At 41.0% G+C, this 24,160-nt stretch overlaps 2 protein-coding genes across 3 annotated transcripts in view; one reads left to right on the top strand and one right to left on the bottom strand.

The window, feature by feature from the left end:
• Positions 1-2,767, top strand: part of RNF11 (ring finger protein 11) — a 30,372-nt gene extending 27,605 nt beyond the window's left edge. The window contains exons 2-3 of the mRNA XM_030953182.1: positions 1,013-1,182; positions 1,552-2,767. Coding sequence (XP_030809042.1) covers positions 1,013-1,182; positions 1,552-1,723 — 342 coding nt within the window. The 3' untranslated portion in view covers positions 1,724-2,767. The remainder of the gene's footprint in view (positions 1-1,012; positions 1,183-1,551) is intronic.
• A 7,613-nt stretch (positions 2,768-10,380) lies between these two features.
• Positions 10,381-24,160, bottom strand: part of TTC39A (tetratricopeptide repeat domain 39A) — a 45,077-nt gene continuing 31,297 nt past the window's right edge. For both annotated transcript variants that reach the window (XM_030953803.1, XM_030953802.1), the window contains exons 12-18: positions 23,337-23,498; positions 21,651-21,742; positions 20,574-20,694; positions 17,979-18,090; positions 15,994-16,108; positions 15,183-15,299; positions 10,381-12,207 (exon numbers count right to left, since the gene is read on the bottom strand). In XM_030953803.1, the coding sequence (XP_030809663.1) occupies positions 12,087-12,207; positions 15,183-15,299; positions 15,994-16,108; positions 17,979-18,090; positions 20,574-20,694; positions 21,651-21,742; positions 23,337-23,498 (840 nt within the window). In that variant the 3' untranslated portion in view covers positions 10,381-12,086. The remainder of the gene's footprint in view (positions 12,208-15,182; positions 15,300-15,993; positions 16,109-17,978; positions 18,091-20,573; positions 20,695-21,650; positions 21,743-23,336; positions 23,499-24,160) is intronic.

The following is a 24,160-nucleotide window of genomic DNA, read 5'->3' as shown; positions in this document are numbered from 1 at the left end:
TTTATTTTCAGACACATCTATAAGTTGAATTTTTTTCCTGCTGTTTAAGAAGGACCATTAAAATGAGTCTCTTGCAAGAAATTGCCTCCCTGTTAATAGCAGATTTATGGCTACTGGCCAATACTGTCCTAATAGTGTATCCTGCTCAAAATTGGTATTTATGTACCAAAAAATGCTTTAAAAGCAAGTAAATTAAATACCATGTTAATATAAGTGTTAGTGAAAATATCTGATCTAAAGTTCATTAATATTCAAAAGAAGCTTCTCAGAATGTGGTTGAGGAAGGACTGCATAATGGCTATATGTTTCCTGTATTTCTTTTGAAAATATATACCTCAAACATATCCATAGTTGAATCCAGCTTGGGAGAACTTGTAAAGTCATATTAGTGTATGAGAAGAAACATAAAACTTTGGTTACTTACTTAAGCTGTTGTTTGTGCTGTCCAGGTAACATTCTTTTAACACATGAAAATTAAATCTATAGTTCTAGATTTAGGCTTGTGTGGCCCAAAGCAGTTCACATAAATTTTTGTTATTGCAGAGGAAGTAAAACCTTCCTTTCTAAAAATTTTGAGAATAAGCAATATCCTCATCTTTCCAAAGAATTCTTCCTTAATGTAAAAAGAAAATAAAATTTATAGACTCTACTTCCAGTTGCAGATGCTGGGGGCTCTCCCTAAGCCCTTGCAGTGCTCAGTTCTGTACCTTAGCACTTCACCATGTTTCTGTAAGGTTCATTTGCCTGCTGGCTTGTGGAGTTTCTTGTCCATGTGTCTCCTGTACGAACAATTCCTGGAGATCAAAAGCTTTTGCAGAGAACAACCACGAGCAGCTCCTTGCTCAAATACTGCCCTCAGTTCTCTATCCTGTTCCCATTACAATTATAGCCCCAAAACTGCCAAGTAGGAGTGGGAGTTCGTACAAATATTTGTAGGATTGTGAATTGCGCTGCGCTGTGGAAGGCTGGGAGAGCTCTGGGGTGGTTTTTCATGGCCACGCTTTGCTTCCAGGAGCAGGTGCCTGTCCCTGTGTATCACCCCACACCCAGCCAGACTCGGCTGGCCACGCAGCTGACGGAGGAGGAGCAGATCCGGATCGCGCAGCGCATCGGCCTCATCCAGCACCTGCCCAAGGGCGTCTACGACCCCGGCAGGGACGGCTCCGAGAAGAAGATCCGAGAGTGAGTCCTGGGACAGAGGGAAGGGATGTGGCTGCTGCCTTGGTTTGGGATGCTACCCTGGGAAATCTCACCTTGTCATCCTGGGTTTGCCTTCTTTACAGGGACTGTGATTTAATGGAGCTTTTTAAAAAAAAGATAAGTCCTTCAGAAGGCTGATGGGATGAGTAGCATCCCTGCTGAGGGCAGGGGGTTGGAACTCTGGGGGCTCCAAGATCCTTTTAACCTAAACCACTCCGTGCATCTGAGGCTCTTTTCTTTACCTTACACAAGTATGTACAAATACTAAAAGCATCCAGGAATAGATATTATACTGTTTTTCAATTTCCAGGTTGGTAACAGCAAGTTTAATATTTTCTTTTCCCCCTCCAGATGTGTCATTTGTATGATGGACTTTGTTTATGGGGACCCTATCCGATTTCTGCCGTGCATGCACATTTACCACCTGGACTGTATAGATGACTGGTTGATGAGATCCTTTACCTGTCCATCCTGCATGGAGCCAGTGGATGCAGCACTGCTTTCATCATATGAGACTAATTGAGCCAGGGTTTCTCTACTGAACCTTCGAGGAGACTATCCACTTCAATGGGTTTGATCCTTTTGTCATTCAGCCCAAAGAGCCAGGAATTAGGAATTAAGATCATGCACAAAGTATACATTTCCTAATAAATAAATAAAAAAATATTCCTGAATGGCTGCAAATATTGGAAAACATAGTATTTTAGAGACTATAGAAAAGTAGGTTGTTATTTTTAATGTAAAGCCTTGACCCACCATTGTCTTTTAATGTTTGTTCTTACACCCATATATAGGAATTGTGTAAAGTGTTACAGCAACTGTAAATGTTTAAACTGCGTGTATCCAATTTTATTAGCAGCAAGATAAGAGTATTTTTTTCCTAAATAAAGTAACCAGTTTTGTTCTGATTCTTTTCACAAGTCCTGGCATTTGGGTCAAGGCTTTATTGAAATCTACATTTTATAACACTGGCACAAAGAAATAGTTTTAAGCTTGTTTGCACAGTTCTTTTTCTTTTTTTTTTTCCATTGGAGATGGAATTCATTGCCTTAGGTCTTTTTAATAGTGTATTGTTATTGTTGGGCTGGCTCTATGCTTGAAAACCAGTTTATTTATAACCTGTTAAAAGTGCTATATTTTGTTTGCAGTTAGGAATATGCAGACTTCAAAGTGATCTCCTAGCTTATAAGCAAACTGAGATGCATTATCCCTTTTCTACAAGTGATGCAGATTATGAAGATATGACACAAGTCCTGCAGTGAAACTCTGGTTTCATGGGGGTTTTTTAATAACTTCCTTCGGTTTTGATGAAATAACAGTCCTTAAACTTTAATATGTGACCTTTAACTTGATCAGATTAAAAGTGGGCCTGATGAACAATAAATAGTTAAGCTGCCATAACTGAAGAAAAATATTTGGAACTAATCTAGTGTTAGCATTGATCACTTATTCTATTTTTTTTCTCCCTAAAATGGTTGTCTTGGATAATAGCAAATGGATACTGCATCTCTCGTTCTTGTAGTTCTTAGGTTATCAGAAGTTAAGAATAAACATACTGTATCTCAGTCTCCTGTATTAAATGTATCTGTTGAGCCCTGCTGGCTGGCACATCAGTCCACCAAACAGGAATGAATGAATAGAGGAGAAAAATAGACTTTGTTCTGCACATAAATGCAAAGTTTATATAAACACAGCATGTCAGGGTAGCAGTGGAGGGGCAAACAGTCCTGCTATAGCCAGAATGACACAATTCCCTGATTTCTGTAGCAAACAGAACGTGCTTGTTAAGAGAGGCTCCAGCAACGGTTGTAGCTGTAAAGACCTTTTTCCACTTAGAATGATTTTCTCCTTTTTTCTTCTCCCCCACTCCCTTGATGTACCTCCTGTCACTTCTGTGCATTCAGTGCCACCCTGACACAGTGAGAAGCCCTGGTCTCATGAAATGAAACACAATCTCAAGTTAACCACAGCAAATTGGGGGATATTCTTTGATTGTGTTTCAGTTGTACTTTGAGTTCTTGATACAAGAAGTTGTGTTTAAAGACCCAGGTCCTTTGAGGACTTAGTGCATTTGCAGTAGAGGAGAATTGTAATTCTGTGGGTTATGGATAACTGGTCAGCACAATGGAGAGTCAACATTTGTTTGTTATTCCTGCAGCTGACAGCACCCTGCTCCCTTAGAGAAGAGCTCCAAGGAGCAGTCAAAAGGAACTGAAAACTCTGCAGTTCTAGATTCACTCAAATGGCCACACATTTATCTGGACACAATGTTTTGCTGAATTCATACATACCTAATTACATGGATCCAAATCTGGGAAGAGAGACCTGAAGTTGTGCAATATCATTGTTCCTTTTCATCATTCCATGTGTGTTCCTTTGTGTCCTCCTTTTTGTCTGTTTGTTTCAGGGGTTGGGTTCTTTTTTTTTTTTTTGTAAAACAATGTCCACATTAAGTATTCATTTCTTTATCTTGTTAAAACTGGCAAATGAACAATTTGAAAAAAACAGTGTTGTCATGGTGGTATTAATCTTTATTTATTACAAGACTTGATTAAGAAAGATTTAAAAGAAATAGGAAGTGATGGGTTACTGAGCTGAATGCTTTCCTAGGCAGCTGACAGCTGAGCAGCTGAACTTTTAACACTGATACTGACTGGGCTAAGGGAAGAAATTACTTTTATTAAAATACTTGTTAAATAGAATAAAGGTGTGAAGGGCTAAAACTGGAGCTGATGACACAGGACCATTCCAAAAAAAGTTCAAATTTTAGCTTAAAAACCAATGTGTAAATATAACAAATAAATCGAATTATTTTTCAAGTTTTTAGGTACAATACTGTTCTGGGTGATTTCGAATTCAAAGAAGAATTGATCTAAATTTAATGCAAAATAATATATAACCTGAATTCTAGCTAATTGTGGAACCAGATCTGTGTTTTATTTCTACCATCTATAAGATGAAGATATATTTACCTCCTGTCTTAGATGTGTCCAACAATTACTTGCACTTCAGACACATTAAGGCAGTCCAGCACAGCCCAGCTGTTCCCAGCTGGAGTCTCCTGCAGCTGGGTGAGGGGAAGGAGTTGGCTCTGACTCACCTGGACCTGTTCACCCAAAGTCCTTCTTATGCCAGGCTGGGCAGGCCCATAGAAAAATGTCTGCAAAGCAGTTTGAAGGAAAAAAACAAACAAAAATTCCTCTTAGAGCCACTGTGTGCAGGTAGCCACATGTGGAGGTGCTTGACAGCCTCAAGAGCTGTTGCTTTGAAGCATTTTCACAGGGCCTGTGCAGTGGATGAGAACACTGAGAGCAGCGATGGCATTTGTAATTTCGGGCTGGAAGTGGCACAGCCCCAGCTGGGCTGAGGGATCACCAGGCTCCATTTCAGCAGCACAAGGGACAGGGGCTGTGAGACCCCCACGCCCCAGGTCAGTGCCACCACATCACTGCTGTCCCCTGCACAGAAACTGCAGGGAGCACCTGCACAGCAGGAATGTGCTGGGGTTCCACTTGCAGATTAGAGTAGGAAATGGATTTTGTCTCCTGCATGAGAGGGAAACTCTCACAAACCTGAAGCCAGAGATGTAATGACAAGTAAAGAATACTCAGTTTTGTACAGACCTTCATGCTTAAAAATTCTTGCATGCTACAGGAATTACCACTTTAATAATTTTACATCTAAGGATGGTAATCCTTATTACTGTTGCCAGTTCATTATGTCAGTCTGGGGGAGAATCATATATAAACAAACAAACCCAGCCCAGAGCGTTTCTTTCTCAGGAACATGAGCCACATAAGGGTTTAAAAGCTCTTATGGTCTTGCAGCTTCCCAGGGCTGAAAGCAGTTCCATGTTTGGAAGGCTGACAGTCTCCCTTTCCAGTGGCAGAAGGGTACATTTCTGAGCTGATTGTGAAATACCTGAATTTACTTCAGTTGCCACAGTTCCAGCACTTCGACATTTCCTGTCCTTGTGCAATTGTGGTAAAGATGAAAATTCTTTTGAGTCAGACTGCCAGTGAAATAAATAACAATATGGCTGAAACTAAACATCCAGGGTCTCTCAGCAGTTAAATCCTGGATTAAAAGGACTCAGGAAAAAATGTGGATGCTGGCTGATTACAAACACAGTTTGTTACAGATACCACATTTTTATTAAAAACATACATTCTAGCTGACAACCTATAAAACACATGAATAAAATCTGTTCAAAAGAACCCTTCTTGACTTAATACCCAGAATAAAAATTAGCTTCAAGGATTAACTTTTCCTTTTATATAGCATTTAACTTTGAAGAATATAATTTATGCTAACCATCCTTTGCAGATTATCTTGCATTTAAACCTGTTCTGGGATAAGAGTTTGGGGCTTTGGAATCCTTGGTATGAAATGCAAAGTTAATGCTTTGTGATAAAGAGAACAGTCTAAATGCACTCTGCTAAAGCATCTTTTTGATTTAAGCAGAAGAAATAACTGTACTTTCACGCTAGCAACTGATTCATTACAACATCCACTCTGCTCTGACACTTTGCTAAGTAAAAGCTGCAGAGAGGAGTTTATAATGAAGAAATCCTTTGTGCAGAGCCCTTTCTGTGCTCCCACAGCACCGAGGTATTTGCTTGCTCAGCAAGAGGGGCCCAGCCACACTGAGCAGAGCGTGCACAGAGAGCCCCCAGCCCTCCTCTGTCCTCTGGAAAACAAGCAGCAGAAACTTAATAAACCTGCTCTCAGCACCAACCCCTACAAAACATTCTTCTTTCTTTCCAAGAAGGCATTTCAAGAGCTCTGCACACAGCAGTGAACGTTGGATTCCCCACACACTGCATAGGCCCTGGCTGCCCACACTGAGCCCTTTCCCACCTCACTCTGCTCCCTGGCTGCTCTTTTGCCAGGGCTCTCACTGCACCACGACAGACAAACTTCACCTTTTCAGCCTCTTTTGCCCACACTTCTGCCACGTTAGCAGGAGCTGCCTGTGTAATCCAGGATTCACGCTGAGGGAAGCAGATTGAGGGAGGCAGACAAGGCAAGAATTCAAGGGGGGAAAAGATGAATCACTCCAGATCTCTTTTCTGGGCAGGACAGAGCCATCCCAGGCACTGTCCCACTGAGGCAGAGCTCTCCTAGTCCAGAGTGAAAAATGATGCCTTCAAATCTAGAGCATAAAACTGCATTTTTGTGAGGTTACTCCACTGAAGGGCTTTTGCTAGACTACCTGTTTGCCTTGGGATTTCATCTTCTAGAAGGCTGCAAACTGCACAGTCCTGTGGTGTGATCTACTGCAAACCATTAGTAAAGGCCTTTAACCTCTGCATTTTCCTCAGCCATCACCAAAGCTTTCTTTACTTTTTAAAGTACCTTGCCTTTTTTAAGTACTGAATTTAATAAATAGTTCAAGCAGTTAACATTTCAAAAAGCTTTGGCTCCAGAACCTGTTACCTCTGTGTGTGAGTATACATACATACATAGATGTTTTATGTATATTTATATATGCTTTTCTTTATGTATGTGTGTGTGTGACATATCAAACGTGAACAGAGCTGTAGCAAAGACACTATGCACGGAATTCCTGCTGTTCCTTAGAAATACCAACATTTGTCTGCATCAGTGATGAGCCCAGCCAGCATCACAGAATGGAAACCTGACTTTGGTATCCACAAGCCATAAGAATGAAAGGCAAAACAAATTTTTCACAAAATTGCATCAGCCATTGGAATAATCTCCCCAGGCAATGTTAGCTCTCCCAGCACTGGATACTTCTAAGATTCAGCTGGACAGGGTGCAGGGCCACCTGCCTAGCCTCTGCTTTTGGCAACAAAGGTTGGGCCAGATGATCCTTGAGGTTCCTTTCAACCTGATATCAACTGAAATATCAAAACTGTAACTGTCCCTATGTTTGCATCTAAAAACCTCTGCAGCTGCACAACCTTAGTGGTGGTGAGAGCAGAGCTGGGTACTGTACCAGATGAAGATGACCCTGAACATGAGCCATGTAATTCCAGGATCCTATGGAGTTGACAGCCTTGCTTCACTCCTCAGAATGATTTACAGAACTCCACTGAGATACAGTTCCTGTGCCACATCTGCAGAGCAGAGGCAGCTGCCGGCATCTCACAGCAACACCTCCCCAGAGCATCAGGGAAAGCACCACATTCACAGAGCTCCAGCTCCTCCTGGGACTGCCCCTGTGACACAGCTGACACCGAGCATGGCCCCGGGGCTGCAGCACTGCAGACAAACATCCCACACAGCTCCAGCACCAAGGATGTTGTTCTTACCTTCACAGCCAGTGCACTGCAGGATGAAAGGAATAGGAAGAGGAAAACTGTCCAGAGTATTGCAGCTTCTGCCTATCTTCCCTTTCCACCACATCACTACATTACTTTTAGGCCACAGGCCTGGAAGTGCTGTTCCTGTACTTTGCTAGCAGAAGATAAACTTTTCTTTGCCTTTTTAAAAATTGAATCAGCCCATAAAAAGAGCATGCAGGGGTTACGACTGCTCTGCTTTGTATTCTTCCTGTAAAATAGCCAAGGAGAGAGAAAGCAAGTAGATTTCCCTGCAATGCATAGTTCTAAATAAACATTTTGCCTATGCTTAGCCAGCAATGAAAATAAGTAGGTCCTGAGGTTTAAAAAAAACACAGAAGATAATGGAGCACAGCCCAGTTCTACAGAGCCATGACTGAATTTGAGCAAACACTATGCAGAACTTTACCACAGTGCAATGCAGGTAGTTATTAACCCTGCTGCTGTTCATAAATCTTGGAGACAGGGATTGACTGGGCATGTCCTTAAAAGAAAGTACTTGGATTTATTTTTTTTTAACACCTGAAGGAAACCTAGATAGCATCTTTAAAAAATATTCTATGATGACAAATCATTCAATTAAACACTTGCTGGTACACGCTTTGCACATCACCTGCTACCAAAATGTATTTGCAGAACATAATGAGAAAAGAAGCAAGTTCTTTCCTAGTCTGTTCAGGTTGCCCAGTCTCATTCATCGGTGATGTTGCCAACAATTACCCATTTTCCTGTAGAGCAGTAAACAACATGACTCACCTCTTTATCTTTCTTCTTCCTCCCAGAGGGGAACGGTGTTGAATGCATTGCTTTGGTCATTTCATATACATTTGCTTTGCTGCTGTGTTTTTATGCTTGAGAAGGCAAAGAAATGCATCTTGCAGCTGGAACTGGAGGCTGAGTGTTGTATTTAAACTCCTGGGGGTGCTTTTTGCATTCTGGGACTGACCTGTAGGAAGCTTTGTCTCACATGGAGAAGCATTACTTGGTGCCTTTGTTGGGCCAGAGACACACAAGCTGTCAGCCTGTGAGCTTTTAGTCTTGGACCCAGGCCACAGATAACTAAAAATACTAAAGCACTCAATACAGAATTTAATACCACAACCAGTGTGAAATGGGAGGAAATGTTTGATATGATCCTGTTCTACGCTGCTGTATTTCATAAAATGCTATTTCCTAAGCGAAGCTTTGAGGTGCAAACAGCCTGAGGCCAGGCACAGTCTGAAGGGGACAGTCCCTAAACCACCCCTCCCTGATGGCACCTCTGAGCTGTGCATGGCAATTGAACTGCAAGCAAAGCAGGCTCCTATGACACAGGTGGAGTTGAGCAATCTTAAATGTGTGTTTCCAGATCACAGCAGTTCTGTTTCATGGATGTGACTTCATCCCATTCTCTTCTAACCATCCAGAAAAGCTGTGTCCAGGTTCAGCTCCTTCACCCAACAGTCTGTATCTCATCTCGTGGTGCTCACAGGAGCTGGGAGCTGATGCAGTTGCACATGACCAGACCTGAGCAACTTCAGCCCCTCTCCTCCCTCAGTTCCCTTGCACACAGGGATTCCACATCACAGAGCTCATGATAAAGGGGTGCCCCTTTTATGCCTTGCCCTTCCTGCCAGCACCAATTTCAGGTGACAGCACTTGTCCCATGGGCCACCATGGCTGCTGCTGCAGACATCCAGGAAACTGAGTAGGAGTTTCTGCCCCTTCCTGGTTACTGGCAGGAAAACACTTCCTAGTTTAAAAAGACATAGAAGAAGAAATAAAGTTTGTGGGTTTTATGATAAAAGTCCTACCAAGTGCAGAAAACTCTCCTGCTGTCTGAGTTAGTAATTTTTGTCTTTGGGTAACATCTCTGGCTTTGCTGAGGATGGGGAAGAGCAGTTGTTGGCTGAAGCTGGTGCACTGAGTGGGTTTCTCAAGCATTGCTCAGACAGTTCAGTGCTGGAATGCAGAAGGAACTGCTCCTTCTGCAGTTGAGATGTGGACTACATCCATCTGCAGTCGTATCTCCATTTCCTGAATCTTGGGCCATGCTTCAGTCTCTGCTGTGCAATTCAATGACAATATCTGCTCTATTCTGCTGAGTACCCTGAGGGGAGAGCTCACACCTTTGTGCTTCCCCTGATTCACTGCATTTGGGACTCCAGACTGATGAAGCAATTTGCTGTCCTGCAGAGCTGCTCCAGGCACCACACACAGCTGCTGGAGGAGCAGTGGAAAAACCAGTCCAGCATCAACCTTCCAGCCCAGACTGACCCCATGGAGTTTGAATCCCTGCCACAGAGAAGCACCAAAATGAAGGAACTGATGAGCAGATTGATGCTGGGCAATTGCAAACGTTAACACATCAAAAAACTTACACAGTGACAATGTACCAGACCTTCCATTCATCTTCTCCTCAAGTGAATCCATATTATTACAGCCCATAAATCCTCATTGCATAAGGAAGGTGATTATTTGCTATGGCTTGGGAGCAAATTGGGAGCCAAGGAGTCAAACATCACAGTGAACTACAAAGAACTCAGCTGAAGCTGGAGATCACGTCCACAGTGTAACTGCTGCCGGTGTTTGGAGATGTCTCTGAAAATCTTAGGAAGGTTATGAAACCCTTAGGAAAATCTTGGGATTTTCATTGCTGCAAAGCATCAGGGAAGCTGGCTGAGTATCACACAGTACATCCTTTTGTGATCTAAGATCAGGCAAAACCGAGTTGTGGGTGAAATTTCGAAGATGGGAAATGAATCTACACTCAGAAGGATTGTTCACTTTCTGCAAAGTACAATTTATGCTAATTTTCACGTGGCATTACTTGCTTAAAAGATGCTAAGGCTGCCAAAATATTTAAAAGGACACAACTGGAAGAAGAGGCGTTATATGCATGAAGTAGAACAAGAAACTTTTTTTATTCTATACAAAGAATGACTGAATTTTTACACTGAAGTTTTGATGTGCAGCATGTAAATAGCGTAACTGTTTATACTGAATTTTATCTGAATCAAGAAATTTATCAGAACTGAATTTATCTGAGAAAGTCACTTTAAAAAACGCATTCTTCATCTATGATTTTTAACTTGCAAAGACTTTTATAAAGGGCATCTATTTTTAAGATAATCAAGTTCTCCATGTTGAGGAACTGGTGGTTCTGTCTCCTTGCATATTAATCTACAGTTACAAAACAATTTTATTTCCTTTGAGGAGGCAAAAGCAGAGCTATAAACTGTCAAATTTCTTTTCCGCTGGGAACAATCACTTTAGAAAGGATATGCACTGAGAGGTACATAGATATGAATCTTCCTGACAAACGTCTCCATTGGAGAGAAAGGGCTGTCAGAAGACCTCCCATCTCCACCCATCAGAATGGGTCATGGGGAAGAAGCTCTTTCAAAAGGGAGGTAGAAGTGTGCCCCAAAACCCCAGAGGCATACAGACATGGAGCTAGCCTGGAGAAAGCAAGCAGGAGGCAAAGTTGTGGTACCACTGACTTTACCAGTTTTCCAACAAAGCAGGAATTCCATGGCAGCACTGTAAAGCAGACCCAGCTCATTGCTCTATTCTCAAAGCCCCTAACACAAAAAACCTCCCAAAAGATCAATAAAGAGCAGAAAGATAAAGAGCTTTGTCCTTTGTGCTGAGGGAGCCTGCTCCAGCCCCGGCTTCCTCCCACAGGGAACATCAGCCTTGTGCAACAGGGACATCTCAGCTTGGGAATCCTGAGAGCAGCCACTGCAGTGTTGCCATCTCCTAAATGACCTTCAAGGACTTGTGCTTTCTATTTGACATAAGCTTCAGATCATGTTCATTCTGACAAAAGACATTTCCTAAGAACCTCCCATTGTCAAAGAAGAAGTGATGCAGTTTTATGCCATCACCACCTTTCCCCTTGCAATCCTCAGTAAATTAATTCAGCTGCTACAAGCAGCAGACTTGACAGGAAAACCAAACTCAAGAAGAAGTCAAGGTACTTGCATAAGGGAGACCGTTCTTTTCACCAGCAGGGTTCTTACAGAAGCAAAAATGGGAAGAGAATATTTCTCTTCTGGTAAAGAGAAGCTTCCTGTGCACAACTAGACATGCCCAGGATCCAGAGCTCCTCCCTGCTGTGAGATTTTCTCCCACCATTCCAACTAAGCAGGTACTGGGAAAAAGCAATGCTTCCTTCTCAGCTGCTAGCAGTATGGATGCAAACAAACATTTACAAGTAACAGATTAAATCTGGAAATCTTAAAGTTTTGCTGTTTGGTTTTTTTTTTTCAAATGTTCCCCTTTTACTAAGCAAGCTACAACATAATGTTGCAAATGCAAGAAAAAGGCACACAATTGAAAAATTAATTACACACATGGAGGTGTGTCCAAGTGTCAAAAAGCCACTGTTGGAAAAACAATATTTTTCAGGGTTATGGTTGGTTTGAGAGATTTTTTGCCATGTTTTTACACTAGATTAATCTTTTATGCATCACCTTTGAAATTTTAAGTTATTTGGTTTTTCACTGACTTGAAAGAAAAGGAAAAATAATTCTGAAGTGTCAGTAATTTTCTGCACCAAAGTTTTCAACAAACAGAACATCAAAGAAGAAAAAGTTACGACACTGCCGAGGCTCCACAGTGCATTCCATTTTCTGGGGCGGATTTGGCTTGGTGCAGGGCCGCTTGAATTCTGAAATGTGTCCTTGTTTCCATGGAGTAATTCTTGTAGTTTTGTCTGAAACAAAAGAAGATCCACTCCAATTAATATATATTTTTAAACATTTCTAAGTTATCTATTTATTACTGTTTTAAGCAAAATAACAGCAGACAGCAAAAAACTCTTTCTTCACAAGCTCCTTTGTTGCCTACTCTAAAATACAAGGCATGTGTTCCTGGTCAAACAATGCAGCTCTTTGTTCTTTATTTGTAGTTCCACTGTCTGGCAATAACCAGAAAAATATAGCTCAGTAAGAAATTGAATCTGGTCCACTCAATCAAAATATTGAGTCCATATTAATTATCTGTAACATCCACTTAGTTTACATTCAGAAATTAGAACATTTTTTCTCCCTCTCAAAGTGTAACAGACAGATTGGAATACAAATATTTTCAGCATTTAAAAAAATCATTTGAATAAGGCAGACTCATTTCAAGAAAGTAAAGAGGAGGGGAGAAAAAAAAAGGAGAAAAAAAAGAGAGAGAGAAGGGAAGCTGAACCAGAGGAGGGAAACACCCCATCTCCATCCTATGGTTGCCAACAACGTGAATTCTGTGTGTAGGAAATGAAGGCAGACAATTTGCTGCTCCAGAGCTTGGAAAGAGAAAGTGGGCACACACCAGATTCCATATCAGCTTTTGAGGAGCAATTCACCATCCCAGGGAAAGAGTGGCAGGATTTCCACCACACACATCTAGGGCCTAGCTCCACACTGTCATCTGCCTATAGTTTCCTGTAGTTCTGTCATGCTCTAAAGAGTTACTGGAAAATTCAAGAACCTGTATTTTCATGGAAAAGCTTATATAAAAAAAGGAAAATTTGCCCCAGGACCACATAGAAATTGCAGATCCTACTTAGTAGGAATTAACATGTCAGCTCCTACAGGATGGATACAGAATCCAGATACAAAAGAGGATTAGACCATGCTAATTTTCTTGTAGAAGATATTTGTCATCTTTACAGAAACATAACATTAAGTATTAAACTCTGTGTGTCTTAACAGCATTTCAGTTCTGAATTCATAATTCAAACCAAGCATGGCAGAGTGGTACCTGTCTGTGGCAGTGCCAGTCTCTTGGTGAAAACAAGGAATTCCATGCCCATCCTACACCAGCTTATAATTTTATGTATGCAACACCCAAGAGAGAGAAAAGGAGGTGGCCAGGTTCTGCTGTGTGCTGATCTGAAACCCCTTGGAGTTTTTCCTTTAATGAAATGGATTTTGTCATGCTGAGCCTGTATTTCTCATGAGTACACTGATATTCTTGTTTGTAGTTTACAGTCATACAAATAGAAATATTTCCATGCATGACCAAGCCAAAACTGTTTATCATCTCATCCCACTCTTTCTCCAGAGCTGAGGATCCAAGCCAGGAGCAGGACGTGGATTTAGGTCAGGCAAATCAAATGTCAGGCACCAGCCAAGCGCTCCTGCCAACTGCAAAGTGAATTCTGCAGCCCCAGCCCCACCAAGGCTCTGCTCTCCCTCTCCTGACTCCTGACACAGTCAGTGTTGGTAGCTGAAAGCTCATAAACTCTGAGCGTTTTAATGCCACAGGTGGAAATGTAAGAGCTGCATCTTTATTTATGACTGACTGAAACAAGGGCGTTTGTAATGAAGGTAGGTTTGGGTTTTTTGGGATTTTTTTGTTTGGTTTGGTTTTTTTTTCCAGTCATTACAGTTTTCAAGAGTTCTTTGAGCACAGCAAGTCTGAGTAGCAGCTTTCCATACACTGGGCACAGCACATTTTTTAGAGCTGCTGTCTGTTAAGCCAAACACCTTCTCCTGAGGGGACCTGAGACACTCAGAGCTACCAGGGAAATATGCAATGGCCAAGCAGCAATGACAGAAGTTGGAATCAGCAGCTCCAAATCATTCATTTGTTAAGAGAGATCTCTTGTTAAGAGAGATTTGAACAAAGGAAATGAGGACAGGAGAGGTGTGTTTTGAGGAATATGAAGCCAATTGAAACACTTTCCACTGCACTTTGCTAATGCCATTTTTGCTGCTCTTAATTTCTTCCAGGAGTCGACAGAGAAACAGGCTCAGAAGCACAGGAGACTAAAGACTGTAATATTTTAATTTTTGTGCCGACAGGCTTTTGGCATAATCTTTGGTAGACTTGATTTGCTACTCTGACTTGCAGAGTTGCCTGAGTTGGACAAAAAGCAACATAAAAACTCTATTTGACCTCTCTGAGCCAAGGGCAGGCATTGGTTTTGTAGCTGCTCACACCTGTGGCAGTGACTCTGCACATCTGGCCTCATTCAGCACCCAGGCAGAGGTGAACTGCCCTGCTGCTGCTAGATGCTTGAAGAGGGGGAGAGTTGTTTGGGTTGGATTTCCTCCCTCCCCATCACTGCCAAAATTTTGGCTCAACAGAGAAATAAATGTTCAAACAGAGGCAAAACCTGTATTTTGTTAATTCTATAATAAAGAACACACATGATCAAGTCCAACTTCCCATAAACTGACTTTGCTAGAAAAATCAATCACACAAAACAGTAAAAGCAGGTGGTTTAGTTGCCTTGATGCAGATGAAACAATACAAAGATACCAAGTGTAACCTGAAGCATTATCTTAAATGTATTTCGTCAAGGAAAGTAAGAGACACTGCTAGCCATCAGTTTAAGTAATGCTATTTTAGCCATAACACAGAGCTTTGATTAAATTTAATACATCTTTTATATGAACAAGCAAATAGACTACAAAGATTACTACATTTTGTTACACATGGATTATTTCTTATGGAGCCTTTGACATTCCTATTAAGATACTTAATTTTTTTGGCACTTTTTTCAAGTCCAAGACTGAACAAATGCAACACCCACCACTGGAAAGGTCCAAACCAAAACTAAGGCATGCATGCTCCCATTGGAAAAATGAAATTAGTTTCCATGATATTAATGAAATTATTCTGTTATTCTGCTTCCTGCTAACCAGTGAAACACCAAACCGATCCATCAGACACCAACACAGGCTTTTCACTTACTTTGCTTTTTCCAGAAGTTTTATTGCTTCTTCTCTTCTATCCTGGTCCAGATACAGTATTGCCAGCTCCAGCAAGGCATTTGGAATTAGGTAATGGTCGTATTTTATCTTCTTCTCACTGCATTGGAAAAGAAATAGCCTAGAGACCTTGAAATGATATATTGTTTCCCTCATTTAACAGCTCCAAATACAAATAAATAGAAGATTAGCTAAGATCAGAAGGAGCAATCAATCTCTATTACAACACTTGTCATGTTCTCTATCCGAAGCTCCCTTCTGGGTTATAAAATGCGTATTTTGCATAAGCATCCTACACAGTATGTATAATCTCAGGATCAGAAAATAATGCCTTTATTATCAGGGAAATGTTAGAAAAGATGACAATATCATGAGCTCTATCCATGTGAGTGGACAAAAGGAGGTGCCATTCACCACATGAGGTGCAGAAGGTCCCAGTGTAATCATGCTCCCACCAGTCTCTGCAGAGTGTATTTGTATTTTTGGGTACAGCTTCTTCATGACTGGGAAAAGGAAGGGGGCAATAAAAGCTAAGTGGTATCTGAAAAATTTTGTGCACCTATAGTCCCCAAAAAGGAGAAAATACCTCAATTAAAAATTATTTTAAAATAAAATAAAAATTGAAGATTTGAAATTCTTCAACACATGGCTAGTAACAGTGGAAATGAAAATTGAAATACCTTGGAGCAAACACTAAAGATACTGCAATCCTCTCACTTCTATTCATATCATGGTTGCATCTCCTCTTACTTGAAACTCAAGAGCTCTCCTACACGCCAGGTATGAAAGCTTACTTTAAATAGATGTAATTAAAGTGGTCTTCTGCTTCTGAGATCTTGCCCAAATGCTTGAAGCATAATCCCTTTAACAGCTTTATCACACACCGGTCATCTGCCAGTAGTTCTGTAGCTGCAGGAGGAAGGAAATGGCACATTTTAGAAAACTCTACAACATAGACGACTTTCCTGCCTGTAGGGAAACTTTTCAAAGGTAAGTGTGAGTACAAGCCATCTATGGAAACACAGGAAAGAACTAGTTGGTGAATTTAATTTAATGCAGAGACAAACACACATCAACCTTTTCATAAATTGATCGAACTTTGACCAAAAATTGTTGGGTCGTTCTTTCCCTCCCTGCTCCCACTGAACAGCAATTCCACAGTCTTACTGCTCTAACACCTAAAAAATAATTTAATTTAGTATTTTGTATTAGTATTTAGACTTTAGTATTTTGTAAATACTAAAGTCCAATTCAGATTCTCTCAACCCTTTGCCTTTATTGCCCTGTACAGCTCTTTTGCTTCCTGACTTGTAGACACATGGCCTACTCATGGGCAAGGATTCTGTCAATTCTCCACCTTCATTTTGGCTAAATAAAAATATGTGAAACTTTGCTACGTGTACCTCACATCTTACCATACCTTTAGAGTTTATACTTCTGAAAGCCTGGAGTCTTTCCAGCTTCACCTAGTTCAAAATCCTTACTATCAAACACTCTTTCTCCACCAGAAAATTTCTGCATAATGCATATCAAAGAAAACTGCAGGGTTTTTCATAGCCAATCCATATAAGCAGCTTACTCTTACAAGTTTATAGGCAAAATCTTCAGCTTGGTTGCTCATTTCCAACTCATTAAATATGCCTGAAAACAGCAAGTCAATATTTTGAACAGGCAACACTTTAAATTGGTGGCATGTTTAAAATATATTCCACTTTTCAATTACATGTCCTCATAGTGTTCTACAAACATGAATCTGCTGCAAATCCCTGCAAAATGCAGCCTTAGCCACAATTTGCCAACTAAGAAAAAAAAGGGAACAGGGAAATACTTCACTTATTTAAAATAATGAAACAAAATGGGTGACAAAGAAGGTGAATAGGTCAAAGGCCTTTTTCTAAGATGTCACCTTCACTGAAAATATTTTCCCACTCTCTTTTTCAATTAATTAAAAATAGATAGTTTTAGCCAGTCTTTCAGGCAATCCTTTCAAATCTTGTGTAACTGACTGCACAGAAGTCCAAGGCCCTAGAAAAGACTGCAATGCAGTGGTTTAGCCTATATTCCTTTGTCAACAGGGGCTTGATCCTTTTGCAGGAAGGTTGTATATAATAGTAGTAAGATCAAATATTGGTCAAGGAAAAACTGACAAATGCTGCGCAGACTGTTTGCACTCCCACAGGAACTGGGAAAGACTGACAAGAAATAAACACCAATTCAATTTTCTCATGGATTGCTAATTAAGAGACTGACAGAAAATGTGGTAGCAGAGGCTGTTTAAGTTCAATCCCATATTGTGCTCATTGACAGAAAGGCCATCCCTGGTGTCCTGGATTTCTGCAGCACACTGGTGACCCCAGAACATTCAACCCAAAGGTCACATCACAAACTGACAGCACTTTTAAAACAAAAAACCAACTCGTCTCCTGTTTATCCTTCAAAACTGAGGATAACAAAATCTGAGGGTAACAGAGCTTCAGGATCCAAGTAATGAAGTCAATGAATATCCTGATGTGATCTAACAAAATAAACAGACCTTTATCACATGTCATAAACCACTCCTAACACACATCTGTGGATGGAAAAATCACTTACTATTATTGTAAAAAGTTGCTATCTTAAAAATAAAAAATATTGCTATCTGCATGAATAGTTTATGGCTTCATTATCTATGTTCCTCCTGTGACCCAATTAACTTTACTAATGAGTGTGTCTCTATTCACAGATAATATCTCTAGCTATTGCAGTGTAAAATAACTGCTTAAACCCTACCACTGGTTACCTGAACTTCTTGCCAATGCTTCTTCTGCTTCATTTAAAGTCTCTAACATGCCTTCTGTTAAGTTGGGACATTTTCCAATTACAGCATAGCCATTCCAGATATACATCATTTCCTGGGGTCAGGGAGAAATGACAGCACCATTAATTACAGCACTGGATAAATGTAGTTGTCAAATACTTCAGTTTATCTGTGCATGATGAAAAAGTTACAGGTTCCTGAAATAAAGTCAGTTTGTCAAAATGTATTTTCATTGCAACTGAAAACTTGTTACACTGTTTTTCAGAACAAATTAGCCCTGGAAGACATCTCAAGAGCCACTTACTGAAAACAATACAAAGGAAATTGCTTGAACAGAATGCAAACACATTCTCACTTATGGAAGAAGGCAAGTACCAACAAAACAGACTTAAAACATTCATGGCACATGGCTAATTGTCACTTCATTAAGGTCTCCTCCTGTTTTTCAGTTCTATGCTAGCAAAGGCAGTAATACCCATACATAACTGCAATGCACTGCTTCCACAGAAAAAATCATGACATCTCAGGACAGCAAAACAAACCAAAAAGAAAACCAAACCCTCAAACCTTTAAGCCAAGTTTCAAACAGACAGAATTTTAAATCTGAACTGTAAACTTCTTACATTCCTCAGGTTTGTTTGATGTTCCCAAAGAAAGCAACTTCTTTATTATTGAACTGTCCTTAGAGTAAGTTTTATTAAAAACTATTGGTTGAATTCCTATTTGCTATTGGGGTTCTTAGCAATGTGCCCAATGCTACTAACAATCACAAAGTGAAAGATTAAAATATTATATAGTTACAACTGCCCTTCATGACATTATTTAATCATAAAATCACAGAATATCCTGAGCTGGAAAGGACCGACCAGGATTGTTGAGTCCAGCCGAAGAGCACCCCAAGAACCCCATCCTGTGTCTGAAAGTGTTGTCTAAAATCTTCTTGAGCTCTGTCAGGTTGGTGCTGTGACCATTCCCTGGGGAGCCTGTTAAGTGCCCAACCACCCTCTGGGATGGCTGAACCTTTACCTAATATCCAACCTAAATCTAAACCTAAACCTAAATGACACAGCTTTGTGTCATTCCCTCAGGCCCTGTCACTGATCACCAGAGAGAAGAGATCAGTGTGGGATAAATTTATTCTATTTATTTACATGACCTTATCTGTGGGTGATAATTTAAAGCATTTGGATAAAATTTCTATACAGAACAACTGAATTGTGGAACTGTGGCACAAAAAGCTGTCAGGCTAGAATAGCTGAAACAGCATGTTAACCCCAGTCACTGTTGCTTTCACCATCTGGTCTCTGTTGATTGGAAAACCTGTGCTGAGCTTACTGGACCTAGTGCAGATTCATTAACATGGTTTTCAAACAGGAGTATTCAAACCATATTTATTCAAGCTAAATCTCTGAGCTAAGACTTGCTTGAGGACTCACTCTTTCCAGCAAGCTTCCTGATAATGAAAACTCCTGGAGCTGCGATTCTGTCCCCAGTTCCACACCCATAAAGTGCTTTTGTCTGTTCAGCTGCGGCATCTGCTGCCTCGGAAACGCAACTGCACGGCAGCCAAGGACAGGGAGGAGATCCTGCTACAGCAACCTGCTCTGCCAAAATCCCATCAGCACAGCCCAGCCAAACCCCAGTGTGCACTCCTTCCTCTCTGAAACCTGAAAGGCACATCAAAGTAACCTAATTATTTCTCTCGCTTCAGTCTCACTAGTGGAAAGTGGCCCCTGGTGAATACCCATGCTCTGCTGTAGCAACTATTTCAGTTTCACATACCCCTGGTGGGCTGGGGAGTGGTCTCCAAGAGGCTCTTCCTGTTCTGGCATTTTCTTAAAGAATATTTACCAATTCTCCACCTCCTTCTTAAAAAACACAACAGCTGAAAGTGCTGCAAGTGTTAACACCACTGCACTTGGCAAATCCCTGGACTCAAAAACCTTTTATGTTCTTTTTCACATGTTCTTTGCAGACAAATTTTTGCAAGTGCAATGGGTGCCTCATGCAACTGGCCACAGGGACCAGGCCAGCATTACAGGGAAAAAATGAATTAATTGCAGTGGTTTTCAGGGGTGGCCAAAGGAGTCAGTTGTTTCATCCCAGCACCCATGAGCTGCTCTGGAGAGCACCAAACTGCAAACATTCAGGAGCACATTAAACAGCTCCTTACATGCAGTGCCCAAACCTTCCATTGTTTCCTTGACACCACCCCTCCTTGTACCTTATAGTGCTCTGTTAGCAAGTGACACCACAGAAGAGACCCAGGGCAAAGTTCCTCCAAAGGGGACCAAAAGAAAGCTGTTGGGAGCACGCTGCTCTATAGCTGGAATAATGAGTTACACATGCAACACATTTACGTGTCACAAACAGCTGGCTGAGTTCCCTGTGGCTGGTGCATGCCCCAGTTTTACAGCATTCCTTGCATTCATCTGGCTTTGCTTTGGGAACATTCCAGTCTCCTGCAGAGGGTTTACCTTAGAAACACGGAAAGATACTATTCCAATTATCTCTGGTTTATTTCTCTAAATTACAAACATGTTGAAGAGGGGATATGTGTGGATATTTCTTACTTACCAAAGGTGGGACAGGCAAAGGAATGGGGTTTGAAGAAAGATACCGCCGTGCTTTCCGAATTGCAAACTTTTCTGTGGGCAGAGATTTCCCTGCAATTTTCAGTTTCAGGCTGGGAACAATCCTGAAAGTTTAGAGGAAAACGTAAGGAATTTTCCCCCTGTGAACGTCTGAGATGAAAACATTCAAACTTCAAAACCAAAACAAAAAAAATATCAAACCAAGGAGAACTTTAAAAAGCTGTTACACACTGGGCTATTGCTACCTCGGGGAAGCTGAGCAATACATACTCACAACAGCTGTCTTTATGCAGGGCACGTTTATCTCTAGGCTTCCTCTTTAATCAAGCAGGAGGAGAGGGACTCTTCCCCACTGAAAGATTAAATTAGATGATGCACCTGACTTATAAAGGGCTCATCTCTCCTCACAGACTAAGAAAGAGGCAAACTAGCTTTTGTCTCCCCATTCTCCCAAAGACTAAAACTATTCACTTCATAATGGATTCCAAATTCAGTGAAATCTGTTTATAATGATTACAAAAAACACAGAAAACTTGAAAAGAGTAATATAATCACATTTTAAAAAATTAGATTTCATATAAAAATTGTAAACCCTAAAGTAACCAAATTTTCTTTGCCCCAGCAAGCCTTTTTGAACTTAAACATTATATTAACACAGTGAGGTTATCTCACTGTGTTTATAATGCATAGATTCACCTGCACATTTAATTATTTCTTACTTCTCTGAGACTCAGAACCCAAGAATCAAGTTGTGCTCATGTTCCCACTAAGGAAGAACACATCTTGCAGCAAAATCCATTGAAGGCTTTCACATCTTACATTCCATTTTGATTAAAGGAAGCAACTGAAAAAGAATGTATTACATGGAACAGCAGCAGCACTGTATGGCCAGGAGAAATCTGCTGTCTAAACTCAGGGTCCACTTTAGTCTAAGGGATGTTTAACTCTGCAATTTCTTACCAATCCAATGCTATTTGCATGATAATTTTGCCTCTGTTCCCCCAACACTATGACATGAAAAGACAGTAAATTGTTGTAACTGTGAGTTTGCAAATTTTACCTAAATAATTCAACTTCGCTGTCTCCAAAAGGACTGCAGTCATCTGGTCCAAACATACTGAGATAAGCAGCTTTCATGTAAATGTAAGTAGCCTGCAAATGCAATGAAGAATATCTATATAGAAAAATGAATTTACAGCATCACCTTTATTCATATAAAGCACAACAGCAACATAAAGGGAAGAAGTTGCTGCTTTTGCTCACAGTCTTACAAAAATTTGAGTAAGAGATAAGTATTTTAGAAAGCGAGTATAAAATATTGTTTTTAAATCATGTATGTGTTTGCTTAGTATGTATCAGCTTATAGTTTGTGTCCAAATTCCAAGAACAAATCTTATGCTTGAGTAAAGTAAGTTTTTAATACTCTTAGGAACACATGCTAGAAAAGCTAAGATAAGGTCACGCTCAGAGAAAAAACCTAATAATATACAGTCTGTGTCCCATCACAACTTGGTAACATATCCCAGATAGTAAGTTCTAGAAAACAGTCACTGCCTGGAGTTCAGGAGAGCAGACTTTGGCCTCTTCAGGGATCTGTGTGGTAAAGCACCGCTAGATAAAGCCCTGGAGGGAAGAGGGGCCCATGAAATCTGGTTAATACTCAAGGATCCCTTCCTCCAAGCCCAGGAGCAATGCATCCCCAAAAAAGAGGAAGTCAGGCAAAAACTCCTGGAGGCCCACATGGGTGAAAAAGGATCTCCTGGACAAACTCAAGATACAAAAAGGAAAACCTACAGAGGGTGAAGGGAAGGACAGGTAGCCTGGGAGGAATACAGAGAAATTGTCTAAATGGCCAGGGATTAGGTTAGGAAAACTTAATGGGCCAGGGATGGAAAGAGCATCAAGGAAAGACTCTATAGGCATGTTGGTGATAAAAGGAAGACTAGAGAAAATGTGGGCCGTCTCTGGAAGAAAGCAGGAGACAAGCTTACCCAGGATCTGGAGAAGGCTGAGGAACTCTGACTTTTTTTCCTCAGTCCTCACCATCAAGTGTCCCAGCCTCCCTGCCCAAGTCACAGAAAGCAAAGGCAGAGAATGTGAGATGAACTGCCCGGGGCAGGAGAAGTTTGGGTTCAAGACTATCTCATGAATCTGAAGGGGCAAAGCTCATGGATTCCAAGGGAAGTGGTGAATGACGTTGTTGAGCCTTTGCCTGGCATATCTGTGAAGTCAATCCAGCTCAGGAAAATTCCCACTAACTGGAATAGGGAAAATACTTTATAAAAGGCAAAAAGGGAAGAGAGAGGGAAGAGAGCTACCAGGATTCTGGATTGAAGAGCTCCTCCCTTGCAGATGCACAGGCATATAGGCGCCACTTCTAGTTGTATTTATTACCCTGCAGGCACCACCATGGCTAACCTCACTCACCAGCAGAAGAGCTTTTACCCACAGCATAATGAAAGAAATGGCAACTTGCACCATTAATTGCAACATCTGATGACACAACCACTCAATACACATCATCTTTAACAAGTTGCTCTTCATCTACCCAGTTGGGCCCAAAAGATTTGTGCTTGCCCACCATCTGTTCAGATTTGGATGTTTGCAATTCACATCATTCTGCAGCAGCCACAGCTGTCCAGGTTTTACTTTACACTTTGCACCTTCAAAGCTACAAAAAATCAACTCAATTTGCTTGAAAGTTAGTAGATAGAGGCCTTTTGCCCTCCTTTTCTGCTGAACTTACCTTTGACCAAGTGTTTTCTTTGCTCAGCAGGTCTGCATAGAAAAAAGCCATCTTCCACTGGCGCTTGTAGGTGAAGCACCACATCAGCTCCCAGTAGCACATGTGATGAAACTGCTTCCAGTACTGCTGAGCTTCACAGCATTCCTCGTACCTATTGACTGCCTGCACACAGAGATTGCCAAACACTGCCTTAGTCAGGTGTAAATACACAGACAGAGGAGCTGTAACACACACTGGGGCTCCAGGATCTGCCTGCATGGCTCCTGCAGCTTCCAAATTATTGCCAGCCCAGTGTTTCCCAAAACCACATCTGTTTGCTTCACCCAAGAGATTCTTGGCTCCACAGTCATCCTGGTGCTAGCAAGTTTACCCTGCCACAGAGCTCCCCATTCCTTAAAGTTATGTTTCTAAGCATGCTCAAAATGAATGTTTGTGTCTTGGGAAATTAGGAAACTGAAGGCAGAGGACAGATGCTCAGCTGACATTTACTGCTGCACTTCCACGGATTTCAAGGGAGCTACTGCCCTGCACACCAGCTGATGCCCTGTCTCAGAGTGTTTTGGGCATGCATTTTTCATCTTAATAATTTTTTCAAGTCTTTTCTGACTCTGTTCACACTGAAGGCAAAGGATTACCACTGGATCTCATTAAAGATACAATCTGCTGCAGGATGGGAAAGACAATGACAAAACAGTGTCATTAATCCTGGTGGACTACATTATCACCAGAAATTGAGAGGGGTAGCAAAATGAGGTAGAGGAACAAGTCAAAATAGTGTACAAAATTGCTATTTGTAATTCAATAAACTACAAATTACATATAGG

The sequence above is a fragment of the Camarhynchus parvulus genome, chromosome 8 (genome assembly GCF_901933205.1).
Source record: "Camarhynchus parvulus chromosome 8, STF_HiC, whole genome shotgun sequence".
Taxonomy (NCBI): Eukaryota; Metazoa; Chordata; class Aves; order Passeriformes; family Thraupidae; genus Camarhynchus; species Camarhynchus parvulus.
This window is presented reverse-complemented; position numbering and strand designations above follow the sequence as displayed.